The 25,951-nt window shown below is 45.9% G+C and overlaps 1 protein-coding gene and 1 pseudogene across 3 annotated transcripts; both read right to left on the reverse strand.

The window, feature by feature from the left end:
• Window positions 1-348: 348 nt before the first annotated feature.
• Window positions 349-20,711, reverse strand: LOC114675927 (uncharacterized). Of its 3 annotated transcripts, XM_077945643.1 has the most exons (5): window positions 20,156-20,702; window positions 16,627-16,770; window positions 1,015-1,123; window positions 826-929; window positions 349-610 (listed from the first exon to the last, which is right to left on the reverse strand). In XM_077945643.1, exons 1-5 carry the CDS (start codon window positions 20,456-20,458, stop codon window positions 497-499), a joined length of 774 nt encoding a protein of 257 aa, XP_077801769.1. In that variant the 5' UTR covers window positions 20,459-20,702; the 3' UTR covers window positions 349-496. The 3 variants fall into 3 exon arrangements, 2 of the variants coding, with proteins under 2 accessions (XP_077801769.1, XP_077801770.1); XM_077945644.1 differs by lacking the exon at window positions 16,627-16,770 and having other exon boundaries at window positions 20,156-20,711; XR_013397878.1 differs by lacking the exons at window positions 349-610; window positions 826-929; window positions 1,015-1,123 and adding an exon at window positions 10,228-10,993 and having other exon boundaries at window positions 16,627-17,197; window positions 20,156-20,288.
• Window positions 20,712-21,489: 778 nt separating this feature from the next.
• Window positions 21,490-25,679, reverse strand: LOC100426853 (interleukin-9 receptor pseudogene; annotated as a pseudogene).
• Between the last annotated feature and the right edge of the window lie 272 nt (window positions 25,680-25,951).

Consider the following 25,951-nt stretch of genomic DNA (forward strand, 5'->3'; position numbering starts at 1 on the left):
ATCCTGAGATGGGACTTTGGGGACATTGCCCACCAGGGTCACTGACCACTTTGAGTTCAAGAAACAGAGGGGGAGCTGGTCCCCTAGAAGTCTGGAACATGGGATAAGCCAAGGCTTGCCTTCAGAACAGGTTTCCACCACGTAGCCGCCAAGGCCCAGGGCATCCCTAAGTTCAGGTGAAGCCTGCCTGCCATGTCCACAGCCCATGCCGACCCCTCCTGGAGCCACTGGAATGCTTGTTCCTGGGCATGAAACAAACCCAGACAGCTTCAGCCTTGCAGGACAACAATGTGCATCTGGCAGCAGTAGCCAGAGGGCCCATAAAAAGAAGGTGGAGGTGAAACCAGATGCTATGAGGATACTTTATTAGGCAAAATCATATACTATAAAAATGCTTTAAAATGCAGGAGGAGGAGAGGTGAAGACACGAACAAGTGCGTAGTGACACATGGCAGTCAGAACACAGTAAAGAATCCACACTGCTTCCCCCCTTTACCTAGAAAAGGAAAGTTCTAGGCCTCCTCCTCAGCATACTCCTCAAACTCCTCCTCCTGGGCGGTGGCATCCTGATACTGTTGATACTCAGTATCCAAGGCCCCAACTCAGCTCCCTGCAGGGAGTTTAAGTCAGTAGCTCTTCACCTTGAAGAGGCACCTGGGCCTTCCTCCCAAAGCCCGTTTAGGAGGCAGATGCAGCCACTCCACTCGGAGGATAGGAGGGTGTTCTGGGGGCCCTGACTCCACAATTCCCACCGCGATGACCTTGGGGCACTCCTAGATTTTGAGCGGCCAAAGAACCTCACCCCAGTCCTCCCCCACAGCTCACCGAAGATGAAGTTGTCCGGTCTGAAGATCTGCCGGAAGGGCCCTGAGCGCACAGAGTCCATGATGCCTGGCTCCAAATCCACCAGCACAGGGCGGGGCACATACCTGCCACCAGAGTGGGGCGGGAGGGCATGAGCGAGGGGAGGACCACGTTCCCAGGAGGGCGGTGGGGGAAGGACGGGGCTCTCACCGCAGGCCTCTTTGTAGTATACTTCCATGCGCTCCAGCTGCAGACGGCTGTCCCCATGGCAGGTGCCAGCGGAGTCGATGGCATGTTCATCAGAGATCACCTCCCAGAACTGCAAGAGAGGGGAGGGGCCAGACAGGCCAGGGCTAAGTCACGGAGCCCCAGCCCCTCTCCCACCCCCATCCTCACCCCCATCCCTAGGCCGCTGTGTCCCTAGGGTCCACCCCAGCGGCCTCACCAGCCACCCAGTCCCACCACGTCCCCAGCAGGGAGCCCAGGGGCCGCAATGCAGAGGACCCGCCCCCGCCCCAACCACTGCCAACATCTTCCCTGGCCACCCGGCATGCCCGAGCTGAGCCCTCAGAGCCCCGGCTGCCAACCATGGCACCAATCTGGTTCCCGCACTGCTCGGCCTGCGTGAGCACGATCTCTCTCATGGCTAAGGCGGGATCAGGGTGGCAGGAGAAACGCGAGGAGGAAGATCAGACACACAGTGACTCAGCCCGCCCTCCGCCAACGCTGAAACAGCCCCGCGCCCACCTCCCCCAGCCTCGGATTCGGCTCCCAGAATAAGCAACAGCTTTACTTCCACACAGGTGTACCCACTTGTGAACCCCTTGGCGTTGAACGTCTGTTGGAGAGCTCAGGTGTCCCTGCTGTGGTCCTTTCCACGCTGGGGAAAGCTGATCAGCTGGAGAACTTCCTCCCACGTCTTTACTAAGACTCAATTCCTAGCTGACCTGAAACTGAATTTTCCTCCCATGTGGGAGGGGAGGACTCCAGTTTCCACACTTACAGAGTGCCTTTGCACCTGTCCTAGATTGATGACATATTTCTGTAATTGATGAGTCCTTCCTCTATTAGGAGATCTGTGGTTAGGAAAGGCCTTCAGTCTGTTAACAGGACTTCATTATAAGTTTTACTCTGGAGCAGTTCAAATCCACAGTAAGCTATCGGTGTTAGAGATAGGCCTCTGATTTAACTACAGTCTTCTTTTTTTTATTATTATTATTATACTTTAAGTTCTAGGGTACATGTGCATAATCTGCAGGTTTGTTACATATGTATACTTGTGCCATGTTGGTGTGCTGCACCCATCGACTCGTCAGCACCCATCAACTCGTCATTTACATCAGGTATAACTCCCAATGCAATCCCTTCCCCCTTCCCCCTCCCCATGATAGGCCCTGGTGTGTGATGTTCCCCTTCTCGAGTCCAAGTGATCTCATTGTTTAGTTCCCACCTACGAGTGAGAACATGCGGTGTTTGGTTTTCTGTTCTTGCGATAGTTTGCTGAGAATGATGGTTTCCAGCTGCATCTATGTCCCTACAAAGGACACAAACTCATCCTTTTTAATGGCTGCATAGTATTCCATGGTGTATATGTGCCACATTTTCTTAACCCAGTCTGTCACTGATGGACATTTGGGTTGATTCCAAGTCTTTGCTATTGTGAATAGTGCTGCAATGAACATACGTGTGCATGTGTCTTTATAGCAGCATGATTTATAATCCTTTGGGTATATACCCAGTAATGGGATGACTGGGTCATATGGTACTTCTAGTTCTAGATCCTTGAGGAATCGCCATACTGTTTTCCATAATGGTTGAACTAGTTTACAGTCCCACCAACATTGTAAAAGTGTTCCTATTTCTCCACATCCTCTCCAGCACCTGTTGTTTCCTGACTTTTACATGATTGTCATTCTAACTGGTGTGAGATGGTATCTCATTGTGGTTTTGATTTGCATTTCTGATGGCCAGTGATGTCAAGCATTTTTTCATGTGTCTGTAGGCTGTATGCATGTCTTCTTTTGAGAAATGTCTGTTCATATCCTTTGCCTACTTTTTATGGGGTTGTTTTTTTCTTGTAAATTTGAGTTCTTTGTAGGTTCTGGATATTAGCCCTTTGTCAGATGAGTAGATTGCAAAAATTTTCTCCCATTCTGTAGGTTGCCTGTTCACTCTGATGGTAGTTTCTTTTGCTGTGCAGAAGCTCTTTAGTTTAATTAGATCCCATTTGTCAATTTTGGCTTTTGTTGCTGTTGCTTTTGGTGTTTTAGACATGAAGTCCTTGCCCATGCCTATGTCCTGAATGGTATTACCTAGGTTTTCTTCTAGGGTTTTTATGGTATTAGGTCTAACACTTAAGTCTCTAATCCATCTTGAATTAATTTTCGTATAAGGAGTAAGGAAAGGATCCAGTTTCAGCTTTTTACTTACGGCTAGCCAATTTTCCCAGCACCATTTATTAAATAGGGAATCCTTCTCCCATTTCTTGTTTTTCTCAGGTTTGTCAAAGATCAGATGGCTGTAGATGTGTGGTATTATTTCTGAGGGCTCTGTTCTGTTCCACTGGTCTATATCTGTTTTGGTACCAGTACCATACTGTTTTGGTTACTGTAGCCTTGTAGTATAGTTTGAAGTCAGGTAGCGTGATGCCTCCAGCTTTGTTCTTTTGACTTAGGATTGTCTTGGCAATGCGGGCTCTTTTTTGGTTCCATATGAACTTTAAAGCAGTTTTTTCCAATTCTGTGAAGAAACTCATTGGTAGCTTGATGGGGATGGCATTGAATCTGTAAATTACCTTGGGCAGTATGGCCATTTTCACGATATGGATTCTTCCTATCCATGAGCATGGTATGTTCTTCTATTTGTTTGTGTCTTCTTTTATTTCACTGCGTAGTGGTTTGTAGTTCTCCTTGAAGAGGTCCTTTACATCCCTTGTAAGTTGGATTCCTAGATATTTTATTCTCTTTGAAGCAATTGTGAATGGAAGTTCATTCATGATTTGACTCTCTGTTTGTCTGTTACTGGTATATAAGAATGCTTGTGATTTTTGCACATTAATTTTGTATCCTGAGACTTTGCTGAAGTTGCTTATCAGCTTAAGGAGATTTTGGGCTGAGATGATGGGGTTTTCTAAATATACAATCATGTCATCTGCAAACAGGGACAATTTGACTTCTTTTCCTAACTGAATACCCTTGATTTCTTTCTCTTGCCTGATTGCCCTAGCCAGAACTTCCAACACTATGTTGAATAGGAGTGGTGAGAGAGGGCATCCCTGTCTTGTGCCAGTTTTCAAAGGGAATGCTTCCAGTTTTTGCCCATTCAGTATGATATTGGCTGTGGGTTTGTCATAAATAGCTCTTATTATTTTGAGATGCGTTCCATCAATACCAAATTTATTGAGAGTTTTCAGCATGAAGGGCTGTTGAATTTTGTCAAAGGCCTTTTCTGCATCTATTGAGATAATCATGTGGTTTTTGTCTTTGGTTCTGTTTATATGCTGGATTATGTTTATTGATTTGCGAATGTTGAACCAGCCTTGCATCCCAGGGATGAAGCCCACATGATCATGGTGGATAAGCTTTTTGATGTGCTGCTGGATTCGGTTTGCCAGTATTTTATTGAGGATTTTTGCATCGATGTTCATCAGGGATATTGGTCTAAAATTCTCTTTTTTTGTGTCTCTGCCAGGCTTTGGTATCAGGATGATGTTGGCCTCATAAAATGAGTTAGGGAGCATTCCCTCTTTTTCTATTGGTTGGCTAGAGTCTTCTTTAGAGTGGGATTAGCCCTTTCACCTTTCCAGAGGACCACAGTCTCCATACAGAGTGAAGGTAATATTGGATTCTTCAAGCTAAGGATAGGTGTTGGGATATTCCTGCCGTGAAAGATGGGCCATTGTCACTGTGCAGGCTTTTAGATGACCCAAACTGAGGAGAACACCTGAGCTTCACCAGAACAACATGCAGTTGGGCCTCTTATCAGCTGGCAAAGTTGAATGTTTGCCCTCTCTGGGAAGTGACAGATGATAATAGGGACACTATATAGGTATACGTACCCCTTTCTATGTCTGAATTAGCCGTATGCAAGGAAAAACTAAAACAGTTTTCAGAGGTTCCAGGAAAATTCATAGACAAATTTGAGAGGCTAACCTTGATGTATGATCTGACCAGGCAAGATTTGCATATATTTGTGCTCACCTGCTGCGTGGTAGATAAGCAGTGTATTATGGGAGTGGCTAGAGCACATGCTAACAGGGTGGCAGCCTGCAACCAGGGACATGACACCTATCAAGTGGGGTTTCACTCTGTTGGCCAGGATGGTCTCAAACCCCTGACAACAAGTGATCTGCCCACCTTGGCCTCCCAAATTGCTGGGATTACAGGCATGAGCCACCGCTCCCAGGCACAATGAGGTTTTTAAATAATTCTAACTGATTTCTTGCTGTTGAGCAGGGAGCTGAGCAAGTTGAACAGATCATAGGCCTAAAGGAGAAGACGGAAGACAAACTCTGGAACACACGTGATTAATTACAATGGAAACCAAATCAAATTTAATAAGGCTGTACCTCTTAGTTTCAAGATGTTTCCCCTCATTTTGAAATATGGTGTTATTCCATGGAAAAGAAAACTAGTGTTTATCTCCAGAGTAAAGATCAGGGCTCCCTGCAGGGATTGATTGACTGAGAGCTATAGCTCAGGATTAAAAATCCTTCTTTTTTCCACTTATAAATTAAAATTAATTTCTAAGCCCCTATTGACTAAATGGACCCCTCTTCTTGGATAAGGACATTTCAAAGTTAACCTGAAAAGCTAGTTCAAGCCATGGGTCACACATGCCTCATTATACTCTCCTCCCTTTTGGTTTTAATTTTAATTTTTATTTTTGTGGGTACATAGTTGGTGTATATATTTATGGGGGTACAAGACATACTTTGATACAGGCATGCAATGAGTAATACGTAATTTAAAACGGGGTATCCATCCCCTCAAGCATTTATAGCTTATAACAATCCAATTATACTATTTTAGTTTTTATAAAATGTATAATTATTTTTGACTATAATCACCCTGTTATGCTATCAAATACTGTCTTACTCATTCTTTCTAACAATTTTTTGTACCCATTTCACATCCCCACTAATCCCCTGTTCCCCCACTGCCCTTCCCAGCCTCTGGTAACCATCCTTATATTCTCTATCTCTATGACATCAATTGTTTCGAATTTTAGCACCCACAAATAAGTGAAAACATGTGACATTTGTCTTTCTGTGCCTTATTTCACTTAACCTAAAAGACTTTCAGGTCCATTTATGTTACTGCAAATGTCAGACTCTCATTCTTTTTTTTTTTTTTTTTTTTTTGAGGCGGAGTCTTGCTCTGTCGCCCAGGCTGGAGTGCAGTGACCGGATCTCAGCTCACTGCAAGCTCCGCCTCCCAGGTTTACGCCATTCTCCTGCCTCAGCCTCCACAGTAGCTGGGACTACAGGCTCCCGCCACCTCGTCCGGATAGTTTTTTGTATTTTCTTAGTAGAGACGGGGTTTCACAGTGTTAGCCAGGATGGTCTCGATCTCCTGACCTCGTGATCCGCCCGTCTTGGCCTCCCAAAGTGCTGGGATTACAGGCTTGAGCCACCGCGCCCGGCCTCTCATTCTTTCTTACAGCTGAATCGTACTCCATTGTGTACATGTACCACATTTTCTCCATCCAGTCATCTGTTGATGGACATTTAGGTCTCTTCCAAATCTTGGCTATTAGCAACATTTGTTTTTGACTCACTTCTGGATAAAAGCCACCTTAACTGGGGTGAAATGGTATCTCATTTTGGGTTTGATTTGCATTTCCATGATGATCAGTAATGTGGAGCACCTTTTCATTTGCCTGTTTGCCATCTGTATGTCTTCTTTTCATAAATGTCCATTTAAATTTTTGTCCACTCTTTAATTGGATTACTACATTTTTTTCTATAGAATTTTTTGAACTCAATATATTGCAGTGTATTAGTCTGTTCCTGCACTGCTATAAAAAAAAAACTGAGACTGGGTTATGTATCTATTTACTTATTGAGATGAAGTCTTGCTCTGTCACCCAGGCTGGAGTGCACTGGCACGATCTTGGTTCACTGCAACCTCTACCTCCTGGGTTCAAGCAATTCTCTGCCTCAGCCTCTTGAGTAGCTGGGATTGCAGGCATCTGCCACTATGCCCAGCTAAGTTTTTGTATTTTCAGTAGAGATGGGGCTTCACCATCTTGGCCGGGCTGGTCTTGAACTCCTGACCCTCTGATCCACCCGCCTCAGCCTCCCAAAGCACTGGGATTACAGGCATGAGCCACTATGCCTGGCAAGACTGGGTAATTTATAAAGGAAATATGTTTAACTGAGTCACAGTTCCACATGGCTGGGGAGGCCTCAGGAAACTTACAATCACGGCAGATGGAGAAGTAGGCACCTCTTCCATGACAGCAGGCAAGACAGCATGTATGTGAAGCAAAGAGGGAAGAGCCCCTTATAAAACCATCAGATCTCATGATAACTCACTCATTATCAGAAGAACAGCATGGGGGAAACCACCCCCATGATCCAATCACCTGCTACCAGGTCTCTCCCTCAACACCTGGGGATTACAATTCAATATGAAATTTGGATGGGGACACAAAGCCTAACCATATCATGTAGCTATTAATTGCTTTTCAGATGGGTAATTTACAAATATTTTTTCCCATTCTGTGTGTTTTCTCTTCGCTTTGTTTATTGTTTCCTTCACTTTAAAAAAGCTTTCTGACTTGCTGTAATTCCATTTGTCCATGTTTGCTTCGGTCGTCTGTGCTTATGGGGCATTATTTAAGAAATTTTTGCCCAAACCAATGCCCTAAAGAGTTTCCCCAATGTTTTCTTGTAAAATTTTGATAGTTTGAGGTGTTAGATTTAAGTTTTTTATTTATTTTAATTTGATTTTTGCATGTGGCAAGAAATAAGGTTCTAGTTTCATTCTTGTGCCTATGGCTTGTCAGTTTTCCCAGCCCTATTTGCTACAGAAACGGTCTTATTTTTTGTTGTATGTTCTTGACACTTTTGTTGAAAATAAGTTTAGTTTAGCTGTATGAGTTTGCTTCTAAGTTCTCTATTTCATTCCATTTGTCTTTATGTCTTTTTATTCTAGTGTCAAGTTGTTTTAATTACTATAGTTTGATAGTATAATTTAAAACCAGGTAATGGGATTCCTCCAGTTTTGGTTTATATACTCAGCATAGCTTTGACTATTATGGTGTTTTGTAGTTCCATATATATTTCAGTTTTTTTTTTCTATTTCTGTGAGGAATGTCATTGTTATTTTGACAGAGATGGCATGAAATGTATAGCTTGCTTTGGATCATATGGACATTTTTTAAAATACTGATTCTTCCAATCTGTGAACATAGAAATATCTTTCCATTTTTTTTGTGTGTTCTCTTTCATTTCTTTTACCAGTGTTTTACATTTTTAATTGTTGAAAACTTTTTATTTCTTTGGTAAATTCCCACACAGTTTATTTGTGGCTATTGTAAATAGGATTACTTTTTTGAATTCTTTTTCAGTTTGTTTACTGTTGGCATATAGAAATCCTACTGATTTGTATATGTTGATTTTGTATTTTGCAAATTTACTCGAGTTATTACTTCTAATAGTTTTTTGGTGGATATATTAGGCCATTCTCACATTGCTGTAAAAATAATCAGTGACTGGTTAATTTATAAAGGAAATAGGTTTAATTGGCTCATGGTTCTACAGGCTGTACAGAAAGCATAGCACTGGCATCTGCTTCTGGTGAAGCCTCTGACAACTGACAAGGTGAAAAATAAATCCAGTGCTTGCACATCCCATGGTAAGTGCAAAGGCCAGGGGGAAGTGCTACACACACTTGTAGATAACCAGCTCTCATGAAAACTTACTATTGTGAGAATGTCACCAAAGGAAATGATGCCAAACTGTTCATGGAAATCCTGCCCTCATGATTCAATCACCTCCCCACTAGGCCCACTTCCAACATTGAGGATTATATTTCAATATAAGATTTTGGTGGGAACACACACCCAAACTATATCATTTGTCTCTGGCCATTCTAAATCTCACATCCTTCTCATATATCAAAATACAATCATGACTTCCCAATAATCCCCAAATTCTTAACTCATTTCAACCTTAACTCAAAAGTCGAAAGTCTCATCTAAGACAAAGCTAGTTTATTCCTCCTATAAGCCTGTAAAATAAAAAACAAATTAGGTACTTCCAAGATACAAATGGGGCATAGGCATTGGGTAAATACTCCTATTCTAAAAGGAAGAAATCAGCTAAAAGAAAGAGGCCACAGGACCCATGCAAGTCTGAAACCCAGAAGGGCAGTTATTGAATTGTAAGTCTCCAAAATAATTATTTTTGACTCTATGTCCCATTTCCAGGGCACACTAATGCCTTGAGACGTTTAGACCTTGTGGCTTTGCATTGTTCAGCCCATAGAGCTGCCCTCATGGGCTGGTATTGTGTTCCTCTGGCCGGTTTTGTGTGCTTCTGGTTTTTCCAGGTGCAAGGTGCAAGCTGTAGCTAGATCTACCATTCTGGGATCTGGAGGACAGTGATCCTCTCCTCACAGATCTACTAGGCCATGCCCCATTGGGGAGCTAACATGGGGATTGTAACCCTACATTTCTTCTCTGCATTGTTTTAGTAGAGGTTCTCCATGAGGGCTGCACCCCTGCAGCATGCTTCTGCCTGCACACCCTGGCTTTGTTATACATTCTTTGAGGTAAAGGTGGAGGCTCCCAAGTCTCAACTCTTGCATTTTGTACACTCTCAGGCCTAACACCATATGAAAGCTACCAAGGCTTATGGCTTGCACCCTCTGAAGTAGTGACTGGAGTTGTAACTGGGCCAATTTGTGCTACATCTGGTGCTGGAGCACTGGCCAGGATGCAGGGAGCCACGTTCCAAGGCTACCCAAGGCAGCAGCTCCTGGGCCTGATCCCAGAAACTATTCTCTTCTTTTAGACTTCAGGGCCTGTGATGCGGGGCTGCTTTTTAGATTTCTAAAATGCCTTCAATTCCTCTTTCCCATTGTCTTGCTATCAACACTTGCTTTTATTTTTAAGGTTATAAAAATATGTTTAACAAGTGATTGCTCCACAGCCTGCTTGAGTTCCTCTCTTATAAAAGCTTTTTATTTTTTCTGCCACATGACTAGGCTACAAAGTTTTCAAGCTTTTACATTATGCTTCCCTTGTAAGTAAAAGTAAGTTACAACTTTTTTTTTTTCTCCAACATGTGAGCATAGGTTGTTAGTAGCAGCCAGGCCACATCTTGAATGCTTTGCTGCTTAGACATTTTCCCAACAGAAATCCTAAATCATCACTTTCTTTTTTTTTTTTTTTTTTTTGAGACGGAGTCTCGCTCTGTCACCCAGGCTGGAGTGCAGTGGCCGGATCTCAGCTCACTGCAAGCTCCGCCTCCCAGGTTTACGTCATTCTCCTGCCTCAGCCTCCCAAGTAGCTGGGACTACAGGCTCCCACCACATTGCCCGGCTAGTTTTTTTGTATTTTTTTTAGTAGAGACGGGGTTTCACCGTATTAGCCAGGATGGTCTCGATCTCCTGACCTCATGATCCGCCCGTCTCGGCCTCCCAAAGTGCTGGGATTATAGGCTTGAGCCACCCGCGCCCGGCCCATCACTTTCAAATTCAAACTTTTATATATCCCTAGGGCATGACAGAAATTCAGTCAACCACTTTGTTAAGACAACATGAATGACCTTTGCTTCGGTCCTAAGTTTCTAATTTTCATCTGAGACCTCCTCAGCTCAGCCTTCACTGTCCAGATCACTACCAGCATTTTGGTCACAGCCATTCAACCAGTCTCTAAGAACATCTCAACTTTCCCTCATTTTTCTATCTTCTTCTGAGTCCTGCAAACTCTTCCAACCTCTGCCTGTTTACCCAATTACAAAGCTGGTTCCACATTTTCAGGTATTCTTATAACAATTTTCCACTCCTTTGTGCCAATTTTCTGTATTAAGCTTTTTTTTCATCACTATAAGTATCTGAGACTGGGTGGGAGGTTTAAGTGGCTCATGATTCTACAAGCTGTAGAGAAGACAGCACTGGCATGCACTTCTGGGAAGGCCTCTGGAAGTTTACGGTCATGGCAGAAGTTGAAGCAGAATCTTGCACATCACAGGGCAAAAAGCAGGAGCAAAAAACAGAGGGGCGAGTTGTTACACACTTTTAAATAACCAGATCTTATGGGAACTCACTCACTATCATGAGTATAGTACCAAATGGGATGGTGCTAAGACATTTATGAGTAATCCACCCTGATGGTTAAATTGCCTTTCACCAGGTCCACCTCCAACATTGCGAATTAAAATATGAGATTTGGGAGGGGACATACATTCAAACCCTATCAGAGGAGTCTTTATGTTTTTCCAAATATAAGATTATGTCATTGGCAAAAACAATAATTTGACTTCTTTTCCAAATGGGATAACTTTTATTGCTTTCTCTTGTCTGACTGCTTCAGATAGGACTTTCAGAATTATGTTGAATAACAGTGGTAAAAGTGGATATTCTTGTCATCTTCCAGATTTTAGAGGAAAGGCTTTTAGCTTTTCCCCACTTAGTAAGATACTAGCTGTGGGTCTGTCATATATGACTTTTAATATGTTGAGATATGTTCATTCCATACCCAGTTTTCAATGGGCTTTTTATTATTAAAGAATATTAAATTTTATCAAATATTTTTTAGCATAATGGAAATGATTATATGGATTTTGTCTTTTTTTTTTTTTTTTTTTTTTTTTTGAGACAAAGTCTTCCTCTGTCACCCAGGCTGGAGTGCAATGGCATGATCTTGGCTCACTGCAACCTCTGCCTCCTGGGTTCAAGTGATTTTCCTGCCTCAGCCTTCCGAGTAGCTGGGATTACAGGTGCCCCCCACTGCACCTGGCTAATTTGTTTATTTTTAGTAGAGATGGGATTTCGCCATGTTGGCTAGGCTGGGTTTGAACTCCTGAACTCAGGTGATCTGCCCACCTCAGCTTCCAAAAGTGCTGGGATTACAGGCATGAGCCATTGAGCCCGGCCCCTTCATTCTGTTTATATATCACATTGATTGATTGGCATGTTGAACCATCCTTGCATCCCTGGGATAAATTCCACTTGGTCATTATGAATTACCTATTTAGGTATTGTTTAATTCAGTTTGCTAGTTTGTTTTACAAATTTTTGCATCAATATTCTCAAATATGGGCCTGTAGTTTGTTTTTTTTTTTAATGTGTCTTTGCCTTGTTTTGATATCAGTGTAATACTAGTCTCAAAGAATGAGTTTGGAAATGTTCTTTCCTTCTCTATTTTTCAGTCTGGTCCTACAGCCTTTTTTTTTTATTATGGCTTTAATTTTGTTACCTGTTATTGGTCTGTTCAGGTTTTGGATTTTTTTCCCATTTCACTCTTGGTAAGTTGTGTATGTCTAAGAATTAATTTCCTCTAGGTTTTCTAATTTGTTGGCAAATAATTACTCATAGTGGCCACTAATGATCCTTTGATTTTCTGAAGTGTTACTTGTAATGTCTCCTTTTCCACCTCTGATTTTATTAATTTGTATCTTTTCTGTTTTTTGCCTAGCCTGCCTAAATATTTGTCAACTGTTTTACTTTTCAAAAAATCAACTTTTTGTTTCATTGATCTTTTGCATTGTTTTCTTAATTTTATTTCTGCTCTAATTTTTAATATTTCTTTTCTTCTAATTTTGAGTTTGGTTTGGCCTTTTTATTCTAGTTAATTAAGATGTATTGTTAGGTTATTTGCAGTTTTTCTGTTTTTTATATAGGCACTTACAGTTATAAATTTTCCTTTCATAATAGTACCTCTTTTACCGTATTCCATAGGTTTTGCTATGCTATGTTTCTATTAGCATTTGTTTCAAGAAATTTTTCCATTTTCTTTTTAACATTTTTATTGACCTTCTGATCATTCAAGAGCATACTGTTTAATGTCCAAATGTTTGTATAGTTTCTGAAATTCATTTTTTAATTGATTTCTAGTTTGTTCCATTGTGGTCAGAGAAAATGCTTGATATTATTTCAATTATTTGAATGTTTTTAGACTTGTTACTTAACTTATGGTCTAACCTTTAAAAATAATCCATATGCAGAGAAGAAGAATGTGTATTCTGCAGCTGTTGGATGAAATTTTCTGTAAATATCTATTAGGTTCATTTGTTATATAGTGCAGATTAAGTCTGATGTTTCTTTGTTGATTTTCTGTCTGGAAGGTCTATCCAATGACTAAAGTAGGGTGTTGAAGTGTCCAGCCATTATTGTATTGATGTCTCTTTCTTTAGGTCTTATAATATTTGCTTCATTTATCTAGGTGCTTTAGTGTTGGGTGCATATATATTTCCAATTTTTCCTCTTGATGAATTGATCTCTTTATTATTATATAATGACCTTCTTAACATCTTCTTATAGTCTTTTGTTGAAATCTATTTTTGTCTGGTATAAGTAAAGCTATCTCTGCTCTTTTTTGGTTTCTATTGGCATGGAATAACTTTTTCCATCCTTTTATTTTCAGTCTAAATGTATCTTTATAGGTAAAGTATTTTTTTTGTAGGTCACAGATTATTATCTTGCTTCTCTATCCATTCATCCACTATTTGTCTTTTGATTGGAGTATTCAGTTGATTTACATCCAATGTTATTATTGGTAAGCACTAACTCCTGCCACTTTGTTACTTGTTTTCTGATTGATTTTTGTCCTCTCATCATTCTTTTCTTTCTTCCTGTCTTCCTTTTAGTGAAGGTGATTTCTCTTTTAATATTATCTAATTTCTTGCTTTTTACTTTTTGTATATCTGTGTACGTTTTTTGATTTGAAATTACCATGAGGCTTGAATATAATATCTTATAACATCATTTTAGACTGTGGAAAATTTAACATTGATTGCATAAACAAAGAAACAAGCAAAGAAACTAATAAAAACTCTACACTTTAATTCCACTGCCATTCTTTTAAACTTTTTGTTGTTTCTCTTCCTTCCCTATTTTACTGTCTATGTCTTGGAAATATGTTGTAGTTATTTTTTATTGGTTTATTGTTTATTCTTTCTATTTGAGATTTTGGCACACCATAATTACCATGTTATAATATTCTGTTTTTCCATGTGCTATTACTAGTGAGTTTTGTACCTTCAGATGATTCCTTATTGCTCACTCACTTTTTTTCTTTTAGGTTGAGAACTCCCTTTAGCATTTCTTGTAGGACAAGTCTGGTGTTAATGAAATACCTCAGTTTTTGTTCGTTGGGAAAAGTTCTTATTTCTCCATCAAGTTTAAAGGACTTTTTGCCAGACACATTATTCTAAAGTAAAAGTCTTTTTTTTTTTTTCCTTCAGCTTTTTAAATATGTCATGCCACTCTCTCAGCCTGTAAATTTTCCCCTGAAAAGTCTGCTGTCAGATGTATCGGAGTTCCATTGAACATTATTTGTGTATCTTCTCTCGCTGCTTTTAGAATCATTTCTTTATCCTTAACCTTTGCGCGGTGGCTCAAGCCTGTAATCCCAGTACTTTGGGAGGCCGAGGCGGGTGGATCACGAAGTCAGGAGATCGAGACCATCCTGGCTAACATGGTGAAACCCCGTCTCTACTAAAAATACAAAAAACTAGCCGGGCATGGTGGCGGGCGCCTGTAGTCCCAGCTACTCCGAGGCTGAGGCAGGAGAATGGCGTAAACCCGGGAGGCGGAGCTTGCAGTGAGCCGAGATCGCGCCACTGCACTCCAGCCTGGGTGACACAGCGAGACTCCGTCTCAAAAAAAAAAAAAAAAATCAATCAATAAAAATGTAAAGGCTGAGTGCAGTGGCTCACGCCTATAATCCCAATCATTTGGGAAGCAGAGGAGGGTGGATCACTTGAGGTCAGAAGTTAGAGATCAGCCTGACCAACATGGTGAAACACCATCTCTACTAAAAATACAAAATTAGCCAGGCATGCTGGTGCACACCTGTATTCCCAGCTACTCAGGAGGCTGAGGCAGGAGAATTGCTTGAACCCAGGAGGCAGAGTTTGCAGTGAGCCAAGATCGGGACATTGCACTTCAGCCTGGGCAACAGGAGCTAAACTCCGTCTCAAAAAACAAAAAAAAATTTTAATTAAAGAAAGAAAAAAAAAAAAAAAAAACGCCAGGCGTGGTGGCTCAGGCCTGACTGCAATCCCAGTACTTTGGGAGGCCGAGGCAACTGGATCACTTGAGATTAGGAGTTCGAGACCTGCCTGGCCAACACAGTGAAACCCCACCTCTACTAAAAATACAAAATTAGCCTGGCATGGTAATGCAGGCCTGTAATCCCAGCTACTCAGGACGCTGATGCAGGAGAAGTGCTTGAACCCGGGAGGTGGAGGTTGCAGTGAGCTGAGATCACACCACTGCAGTCCAGCCTGGGCAACAAAGTGAGACTCCTTGTCAGAAAAAGAAAAGAGGCTTGGCTCAGTGGCTCATGCGTGTAATTCCAACACTTTGGGAGGCCAAGGCAGGTGGATCACAAGGTCAGAAGTTCAAGACCAGCCTGGCCAAGATGGTGAAACCCCATCTCTACTAAAAATACAAAAAAATTAGCTGGGCTTTGTGGCAGGTGCCTGTAATCCCAGCTATTGGGGAGGCTGAGACGGATAATTGCTTCAACCCAGGAGGTGGAGGTTACAGGGAGCTGAAATCGCGCCACTGCACTCCAGCCTGGGGACAGAGCAAGACTCCAAAAACAAATGAAAAAAAAAAAAAAGATAAGAAAAGACACCGCAGGGCCATATGGGTTTACAGCTCAGTATAAAGTAACCCTAATGAAATCTGAGTTTATTTAAAATGGTCAAGGTCAAGGAAAAAAAAAAGAGTAGTGACTTTCTTCAATTAATTTTATGGTATAATGTCAAAGCTTGATATAGTTAATACATGTCAACTAACTTAGGATGAGAATGTTTATAAAACAGATGTCATTTTATGTACCATAACAAATATACTGCAAATTAAACAGACTTTCTCAACAAAAGAAAAACTGTTGTTGAGGACTTCACTTCCATTAGACGCACACATTTGTTTTTCCTTTTTGAGACAAGGTCTCGCTCTGTTGCCTAGGCTAGAGTGCAGTGGCGTGAGCATGATAATGTGCCTACTTTTCCATTTTCCTGTGTTCTTTCCACTATGTTACCAAATAAACTTTAAAACACCGAGCACTGGCCAGGCGAAGTGGCTCACGCCTGTAATCCCAGCACTTTTGGTGGCCGAGGTGGGTGGATCCCCTGATGAGGTTGGGAGTTCAAGACCAGCCTGACCAACATAAGAGAAACCCCACCTCTACTAAAAATACAAAATTAGCCGGGCGTGGAGGCACATGCCAGTAATCTCAGCTACTGGCGGGGGCTGAGGCAGGAGAATCGCTTGAACCCAGGAGGCGGAGGTTGCAGTGAGCAGAGATCGCACCACTGCACTCCAGCCTCGGAAACAAGAGTGAAACTCCGTCTCAAAACAACAACAGCAGCAGCAACAAAAAACACGAGCACTGATCAGGGGCGCCTGTTTCCTCGGCCTCAGGCTGTGGCGCCTGCCAGTCCCCACCTCGGTGTTCCTCCTCTTCTCCTGGTACCAGGGTCTCTCTCAAGAAACAAACGCGCATTAGTAACCGGCATCTTGGCCTGCGCTGCGGGTGACCCGCTCAGGCCTCCATGAAGGGACGCTAGTTCAAAGTGAAGTCCGGATACAAACAGCCCGAAGGGAAACGCGGGCACGCCCGCTCCGCTGTACTCACAGTGGGGCAGGAAGCCTTTTCTTCACTTTTGCCTTGGTGGCCCCAGGTGTCCTGGAGCTGCAGCAGCGTCTCGCTCTCCTCACTGCGGACGTGACCCGAGGTGCCCCCAAGTGTCCTGAAGCCGCGGCCCCTCCTGGTTAGGTCCTGAGGAGAGAAAGCTTCGTCTTCACAGTGGATGCCCCAGGAAGCCGCCGTGCGGATCGGTCACGGTTCAGGCGTGCAGCGCTCCGGGTTTGGCAGGGCTGGGCGCCCCCTCGCGGCAACTCTGGAGCATCTCTGAAAATCAGCGCCTGAATTTTTCCACATAGCAAGCAAAGATGATGACTAGTTCACGCCTGTAATCCCAGCGCTTTGGGAAGCCAAGGCGGGAGGATCACTTGAGGTCAGGAGTTCGAGACCAACCTGGCCAATATGGTGAAACCCCTGTCTCTACTAAAAGTACAAAAAAATTAGCAGGGCGTCGTGGCGCACACTTGTATTCCCAGCTAATCAGGAGGCTGACGCAGGAGAATCGCTTGAACACGACAGGTGGAGGTTGCAGTGAGCCGAGTTCACGCCATTGCACTCCAGCCTGGGCAACAAGAGCGAAACTCCCATTAAACAAACAAACAAACAAAAAAACCACCAAGCACTGATCCAGGGGCGCCTGTTTCCCCAGTCTCAGGCTGTGGCGCCTGCCAGTCCCCAGCCTCCCAACCTCCCGACCGCCTGACGGCGTCTCCGCGTTCCCCCTGGTGCCGTTCTCTGGGTACCAGGGTCTCTGCCCAGAAACAAGCTCGCATCTGTAACTCACATCTTGGCCTGCGCTGGGGGTAAGCCGCCCAAGCCTCCAAGAAGGGACGCTCGTACAAAGTGAGGTCTGGGTACAAACGGCCCGACCAGAAACGTGGCCGCTCTCGCTCCGCTGCACTCAAAGCGGGGGCGGGAGGCCTTTTCCTTCGCCTGGGCAGTCCCAGGTGTCCCAGAGCTGCAGCAGCGTCTCCCTGTCCTCACCGCGGACGCAAACCCAGGTGTCCCCAGGTCTCCCGAAGCCGCCGCGGCCTCTCCTGGGTGGGTCCTGAGAGGAAGCTCTGTCCTCACAATGGACGCCTCAAGACGCCGCCATGCGGATCAGACGCGGTTCGCAGGGCCAGGCGCCCCGTCGCGTCAGCTCTGGGGAATCTCTGAAAATCAGCGCCCGGATTTTTCCAGGCCCTGATTTTGGAAATTTCAACTGAAATGGAGACCACCATCCAGTGTCTTGACCCAAATGCATGGAGATACCAATCAAAGAAGTTGGCCAGTTCACGCCTGTAATCCCAGCACTCTGGGAGGCCGAGGTGGGCAGATCACTTGAGGTCAGGAAATCGAGCCCATTCTGGCCAACATGGTGAAAGCCCATCTCTACTAAAAATACAAAACTTATCTGGGTGTGGTGGCACACGCCTGTAGTCCCATCTATTCTGGAGGCTGAGGCAGGAGAATCCCTTGAACCCGGGAGGCAGAGGTTGCAGTGAGCTGAGTTTGCGCCAGCGCACACAAGCCTGGCGACACAGCAAGACTCAGTATCAAAAAAAAAAAAGAAAGAAAGAAAGAAAAAAGAAAAGAAAGAAAAAGAAAAAGGAAGGAGAAAAGAAAAGGAAAAGAGAAAAGGAGAAAGAGACCCCAGGCTACGTGCAGTGGCTCACACCTGTAATCCCAGGCGTGGGAATTTTTTTTTTTGGAGACAGTTTTTTGCTCTTATTGCCCAGGCTGGAGTGCAATGGCACGATCTAGGCTCACTGCAACCTCCACCTTCCAGGTTCAAACGATTCTCCTGCCGCAGCCTCCCGAGTAGCTGGGATTACAGGCACGTGCCACCATGCACACCTAATTTCTATATTTTTAGTAGAGACTGGGTTTCACCATGTTTAACAGGCTGGTCTCGAACTTCTGATCTCAGGTGATCCCCACGTGCCAAGGCTTCACAAAGTGCTGGGATGACAGGTGTGAGCCATGGTGCCTGTCCAAGAAATTTTTTTTAAATTAGCTGTGCATGGTGGCTGGTGCCTATACTCCTAACTACTTGGGAGGCTGAAGTCGGAGGATTGCTGGAGCCCAGGAGGCTGAGGCTGCAGTGAGCTGTGATCACGCCACTGCACTACAGCCTGGTGACAGAGTAAGACCTTCTCTCTTAAAACAAAACAATCACGCCTGTAATCCCAGCACTTTGGGAGGCTGAGACGGGTGGATCACGAGGTCAGAAGATCGAGACCATCCTGGCTAACACGGTGAAACCCCGTCTCTACTAAAAATACAAAAAAATTAGCTGGGCATGGTGGCGGGCGCCAGTAGTCCCAGCTACCCTGCAGGCTGAGGGAGGAGAATGGCGTGAACCCGAGAGGCGGAGCTTACAGTGAGCCAAGGTCTTGACTCCGTCTCAAAAAATAAAAATAAAAAAAAAGGCAGGTTGTGGTGGCTCACGCCTGTAACCCCAGAACTTTGGGAGGCAGAGGCGGGTGGATCAACTGAGGTCAGGAGTTCGAGACCAGCCTGGCCCACATGAGGAAACCCTATCTCCACTAAAAATACAAAAATTAGCTGGATGTGGTGGTGAGCGCCTGTAATCCTGGCTACTCAGGAGGCCGAGGCAGGAGAATCGCTTGAACCCGGGAAGCGGAGGTTGCAGTGAGCCGAGATCGCGCCACTACACTTCAGCCTGGGCGGCAGGGCAAGACTCTGTCTCAAAAAAAAAAAAAAAAAAGTAAGAAAGAAAAAGAAAAAAGAAGATGGCCAGTAGACAAAACTCAATTTATTTTCTTTTTAAGAGACAGAGTCTCGCTTTGGCGCCCAGACTGGAGTGCAGTGGCGTGAGCATGATAATGTGCTACTTTTCCATTTTCCTGTGTTGTGTCCACTACGTTAACAAATGAGCCTTAAAACACCGAGCACTGGCCAGGAGAGGTGGCTCACGCCTGTAATCCCAGCACTCTGGGAGGCTAAGGCAGGTGGATTGCCTGAGGTCAGGAATTCGAGACCAGACTGGCCAACATGGTGAAACCCGTCTCTACTAAAAAATAGAAAAAAATTAACTGGGCATGGTGGCGGTTCCCTGTAATTCCAGCTACTCGGGAGGCTGAGGCGGTAGAATAGCTTGAACCCGGGAGGCAGAGGTTGCAGTGAGCCGAGATCGCGCCATTGTACTGCAGCCTGGGCAACAAGAGCGAAACTCCGTCTCAAAAACACACACACACACACAAAAACCGAGCACTGATGAGAGGGCGTCTGTTTCCTCCTCAGGCTGTGGCGCCTGCCAATCCCCAAACTCCCGACCGCCCGACAGCCCAACGGCGTCTCCCCGTTCCTCCTCTTCTCCCGGTACTAGGGTCTCCCTCCAGAAACAAGCTCGCATCCCTAAGCGGCATCTTGGCCAGCGCTGCGGGTGACCCGCCCAAGCCTGCACGAAGGGACGCTTGTACAAAGTGAGGTCGGGGTACAAACGGCCCGACGGGAAATGCGGCCGCGCTCGCTCCGCTGCACTCACAGCGGGGACAGGAAGCCGTTTTCTCACCTTCTCCTCGGCGGTCCCAGGTGTTCCAGAGCTGCAGCAGCGTCTCCTCACAGAGGAAGCGGCCCCAGGTGTCCCGAAGCCGCGGCCCCTCCTGGGTGGGTCTTGAGGAAAGGAAACTCCGTCCTCACTGTGGACGCCCCAGGACGCCGCCGTGAGGTTCGGACTCGGTTCGCGCGCGCGGCGCTCCGGGTCTGGCAGGGCCGGGCGCCCCCTCGCGGCAGCTCTGGAGAATCTCTGAAAATCACCCTCTGGATTTTTCCAGGCTGAGATTTTGGGAATTTCAACTGAAATCGAGCCGGCCATCCCGTGCCTTGACCGGAACGCAATGAGCTAGTAATAAAAGAAAATGACCAGTTCACGCCTGTAATTCCAGCACTTTGGGAGGCTGAGGCGGGCGGATCACTTGAGGTCAGGAGTTCGAGACCAGCCTGGCCAACATGGTGAACCCTTGTCTCTACTAAAAATACAAAAACAAGCAGGCGTGATGGCGTGTGCCTGTAGTCCCAGCTACTCGGGCGGCCGAGGCAGGAGAATCGCTTGAACTCGGGAGGCGGAGGTTGTAGTGAGCCGAGATTGTTGCCTGCGCAACAGAACAAGACTCCGTCTCAGAAAAAAAAAAGAAAAGAAAAGAAAAAGAAGATGACCAGTAGACAAAACTCAATTTATTTTATTTGTATTCTTTTTAAGAGACAGAGTCTCATTCTGTTACCCAGACTTGAGTGCAGTGGTGTAATCACGGCTCCTGGACTCAGCTTCCAGCTCCTGTGTTCAAGAGATTCTCCAACCTCAGCCTCCCAAAGCACTGGGATTACAGGTGTGAACCACTGTGCCCAGCCCCACCTGATTTTCTTTTATTTATTTATTTTAATTTTTAATTTAATTTTATTTTTTATTGGCAGGGTTGGGTCTCATTATATTGCCCAGGCTGGTCTAGAACTCCCAAGCTCAAATGATTGTCCCAACTCAGCCTCCCAAAGTGCTAGGATTACAGGCATGAGCCACCATGCACTGCCTGATTTTCTATCAGCAATAATGTATAGGACTAATTTGAACTTGAAATTTAAAAAAAAAAAATGCCATTTACAATAGCACCCTCAAAATTGAATTTTTTAAGTATAGATTTAACAAAATACATTCCAATCCAAATACAATCCAAATATGCATTCAGAAAACCTTGGATCATGGTTGGGAAGAATAAAAAGTATATAAATAAACTCAGATATTCCTTGTTTAGGAGCAGTACACTCATTACTGTTAGCTTTACCACAAAAGCTAAAGTAATGAAGAGAGTGATAGTGGTGAAGGAACGGACAAATAGATAAACAGAATAGAATACAGAACCCAAAAGACCCAAATAAATACTGTCAACTGCTTTTGTCAAACGGGCAAAAATATTCAATGGGAAAGAAAAGTCTGTTCCACAGACGGTGACAGACCAATCAGAAACCATAGGGAAAAAAATGAATGTAGACAGAAACTTCGTAGCTCACCCCAAAAAAATCACTGAAGATATAGTCTGTAGACTTAAATTTTCAAATATAAAATTGTAAAAGTTACAGAGGACAATCCACTTGACTTTGGATTTGTGATGAGTCTTTAGATACAATATCAAAAGCCAGTTCATAAAAGAAAAAAATGATAATGTGGACTTTATTAAAATTTAAAATGACTACTCTGTGAAGTATCTTAAGAGAATCAAAAAACAAGTCATAGACTGAGAGAAAATATTTACAAAACAAACCTGAAAAAAGACTTGTGTGCAAAATATACAAAGAAATTCTAATAACAAAAAGAAAAACAACCCAATTAAAATATAAAGTCACCTCACCAAAAAATATATACAGATGACATGCCCGGGTGCAGTGGCTCACGTCTGTAATTTCAGCACTTTGGGAAGGGGAAGCAGGCAATCACTTGAGGCCAGGAATTTGAGACCAGCCTGGCCAACGTGGTAAAATCTTGTATCTACTAAAAACACAAAAATTAGCTGGGCATGGTGACTCGCGCCTGTAATCCCAGCTACTTGGGAGGTGGAGGCAGGAGGATCACTTGAACTGGGGAGGCAGAGGTTGCAGAGAGCTGAGATCACGCCACTGAACTTCAGCCTGGGCGACAGACCAAGACGCTTTAAAAAAAAAAAAAAAAAAAAAAAATTGGAGGTTTGCTGTCACAAGCCAAGAAACTAACAGCAGCTAAAGAGAGACCAGAAACAGATCCTTCCCTAGTGCCTTCAGAGGGAGCATGGCCCTGCTGAGACAGAGTAGAAATGGGACTCGGCCCACCCCCACTAATGCGTTGTTCCATATGTGCCCGCTGACCCCCAGACCTTGCAGCACCATACTCGCTGCAGGTGCCATACTCGCTGGCCAGACCTTGCCACCTGTCTGAAATAAACTAAGATAAGCAGCATCCTGCCATAAGTCTTACTCAAGGGGATTGACTCGATCACCCGCTTGTGCACAAGGCCAGGAGAATGACTGATCCCTACGCCTGGCCTCATTATAACACTAAAGTCCCCACCCAGGTATGGGCTTTTCTGCTATTTTCCAATCACACAGCTTGTGTTAGCATGATTCTTCACTGCATCTGAGCATCCTTCACTCCACCCCATACATGTAATGACACTCACCTAACTCATAAATCAGGCATGTCACCCTCCTTAAGACACCACAATGCACTCCCCTTGGGGAGCCAGCCAAGAATCCTTCCTCCTGGACAACCTTTAGGGCATAAGACTTACTATGTCTCTTTTCTGCTCAACCTTTAGGGGCATAAGACTTAATAAAGCCCATCTGGGAAACTTGCTTGGCCTCGTATCAACTTCTGTTTCATGGGAGCCTAAGAACATGTAGTCGGGAACACTGCCAGCATCTTTATTTCCAACTTCTGAACTTTGGAACTGTGAGACAACAAATCTCTGTGGTTCTAAGCTACCCATTTTCTGGCACTTTGTTACGACAGCCCCAGGAAACAAATGCAGGCACATTCTGCTCCATCTGCTGCTCTCTCCAGACCACAGCTCCTCCCCAAGCCCACCCCATGAGAGGCTGAGGACAGAAGCAGGACCCTTCACAGGCCACCATCACTGCTGGATGGTCACTTCCAGCACTGACTGTCTGGGAGCTCCAGCCTCAGTTCTCAGTTTCCTGGAGCGGATGGGAGGATGAGGACAAGGAGGAACGAGGGTGCTAGCCTCCCAGGAACTGTCCCTGAGCCTCCACCCTGCTGTCCCGAAACTGCCCCTGAGCCTCCACCCTGCTGTCCCTGGAGCTGCCCCTGAGCCTCCACCCTGCTGTCCCCAAAACTGTCATTGAGCCTCCACCGTGCTGTCCCTAGAGCCCAGAAAGCCCAGGGCTGGCCAAACATCACCCCTCACTCCTCCTCTGGCCCCTCCTCCCAGCCATCAACACTTTGGAAGAGGCATTAAGCCCCTTTTAATCTCTAGAAAGGTGCCTCAGGAAGGCACAGAGAGGTTACACCAGGTGGTCATGGTGCCTTACCTGTGTCTACTGGGCCCTGGCTGGCCCCTTAAGGGGATGAGGACGGAACAGCTGAGAGACCACACCCCTCAGAGGCCAGGGATAAAGCAAAGGGACAGTGAAGGAACCTGTGGGCAGGATGCTGAGGGTAGAGGTTCCTCCCCACAGGCACTGAGCAGAGGGTTCCTTCCTCCCTGAAGCTGCCCCCGAGCCTCCATCCAGACAGGACCTCCGACCACTACTAGGGACCCGATCTTAGGAGGTTCAGTCCCAGACAAGGGTTCCAGAGACTTAAGTCCACTTTCCCAAAATGGACATGATGCTTCTGGCAAGTCAGGGACCTAGAACGTCCAGGACAGAGCCTTGCTGAGGACGGAAGGGAGCAACGTGCCCTGGAGGTCTTCATGCAGCCCGGGCCTCTGGCAGTGACCAGCCAGCACCCAGGCACCTCCTTGCTGGGTCTCCAAGCCCTGATGGTCACACAAAAGGCCACAGGCCAGGGCTGGGATGGGCCCAGGGCTCTGCATGTTACCTGGGAGGGCTGAGGGGTGGCATCCCCTGTAGCAGCTCAAGACACAGTAGTCACTGCTGTTACTGTTGCCCTCTGAGTCTGGGGGAGCTGGCCTGGTGGGGGACGTGGGGGCCCAGTCCTCCGGTGGCAGACAGGCAAGCGGCTGAGCCCTCCACTCCGCACACCCTGCTGGCAGCACATTCTCTGAGCTCAGGTTCCCCGGGAGGCAGGTCCCAGTGCCCTCCTGCTCCTCCTCCAGGACCACAGATTTCCAAGGACCCGATGGGCCACAGGTGAGCAGTGCAGTGGCCTCCTGGACGCAGGGCTCCGAGGCTCCTCGTGGTGTGCCAGCAGCACAGTCCCGGCTCAGCAGCACACCAGCCCTGTGGGCCCCCATCCAAGTCCGGAACAGAGTGCGGGAGGAGGGAAGGGCTCAGGCAGCATGTTCAGAACTCATCCTGGGAGCAGCTGCCTCCTTTCTGGCAAGCCCAGCCTCCCTCCTCCTCCAGGAAGCTCTTCTGAGATCCACACCCAGAGGCCAAGGAGCGCCTGTGGCTTGGACATTCTGTCTTTCCTCCATGTGCCAGCCCAGCCTCATCATGGGACCCCGAGTCCCTTCAGGCTCCTCACCGCTCCGCCAGCACAGGGCCTGGTGCTCACAGCACCCCGAACCAAGGTACGGATGGTGACATCTGCCCAGGACAGAGTCAACTCCTGATGGCATGAGTCTCAAGTCCTTTCAGCAGCTACAGAGACTGGGCATTCCCAACACACACACACACACACACACACACACACAGACACACACACACACACACAGACACACAGACACACAGACACACAGACACATACATGAGTTGCTGTCAGGGCTGGTGACTTTCAAATCACTGGACTAAGGCTGGCAGACCTGGATCTTTCTGTGGGGTCACAGGAGGCCCCCGCCTCCAAAAGGAAGCTGTTCCCTTGGTGGGACCAGGAGCCTCCATCCCATGCACCACACATACCACACCCTCCATCACTGCACTGCTCCCTGGAGACCAACCTACGGCACCAGATGCCCACCAGAGGGTCTAAATAACCCCTGGCAGGTGCCCTTGTTCTCTAGGGAAGGGCTGGTGCCTGCAACAGGATGACAGGCCAGGGACAATCACAATCTGTGTCCTGCCCAGCCTTGTACTCAGCTGCCCATGCTCTTAACAGTCACACCTACCACCCTGGGGAAAGAGGGGGACTCTGCCAAGAGCCAGGTGCCCGGTTTATGGTTCAAATTGAATATTTGGACAAAAATCTTGAAAACTAGGCTCCTCACTGAGAGACAAAAGGATTTTTCTGCACAGTAAGCTGGAGCCGTGGTGTGGAGGGGACATCCTTGCCGCACAGGGCCCAGGGATGCCCTAGGGCACAGGGAGGGAAGATCCTGGGGAAGAGAGGTCAGCTTGGCCCAGACCCCAGGGAGGGGCCCTCACTGCTTCTTGTCCTTTGTCCAAAGTGAGGAGTCTGAGGGGAAAAACCAGAGACCACTCACTGGAGCCCTCCGTTTCCCCCTCCTCCCATCCCCCTCCTCCCACCTCCCCCTCCCACCCCTGTCCTCCTCCCACCCCCCTCCTCCGTTTCCCCCTCTTCCCACTCAGGCGGCATGAACCGCCAGCCCAGCAGGGAGGGGAGGGCCTGATGCAACCCCCAAGTTGCTCACTGATTCTTGGGCTGTGGGGGCCCAACAGGGCCACAGAGGGGGAAGTGCAGAGCCCACTCCTCAGCTGTGGTGCCAGCATGAAATCTGCGAGGACCAGGGGACCAGGCAAAGCA

This window comes from Macaca mulatta, chromosome 9 (assembly GCF_049350105.2).
Source record: "Macaca mulatta isolate MMU2019108-1 chromosome 9, T2T-MMU8v2.0, whole genome shotgun sequence".
In the NCBI taxonomy this organism is placed as follows: domain Eukaryota; kingdom Metazoa; phylum Chordata; class Mammalia; order Primates; family Cercopithecidae; genus Macaca; species Macaca mulatta.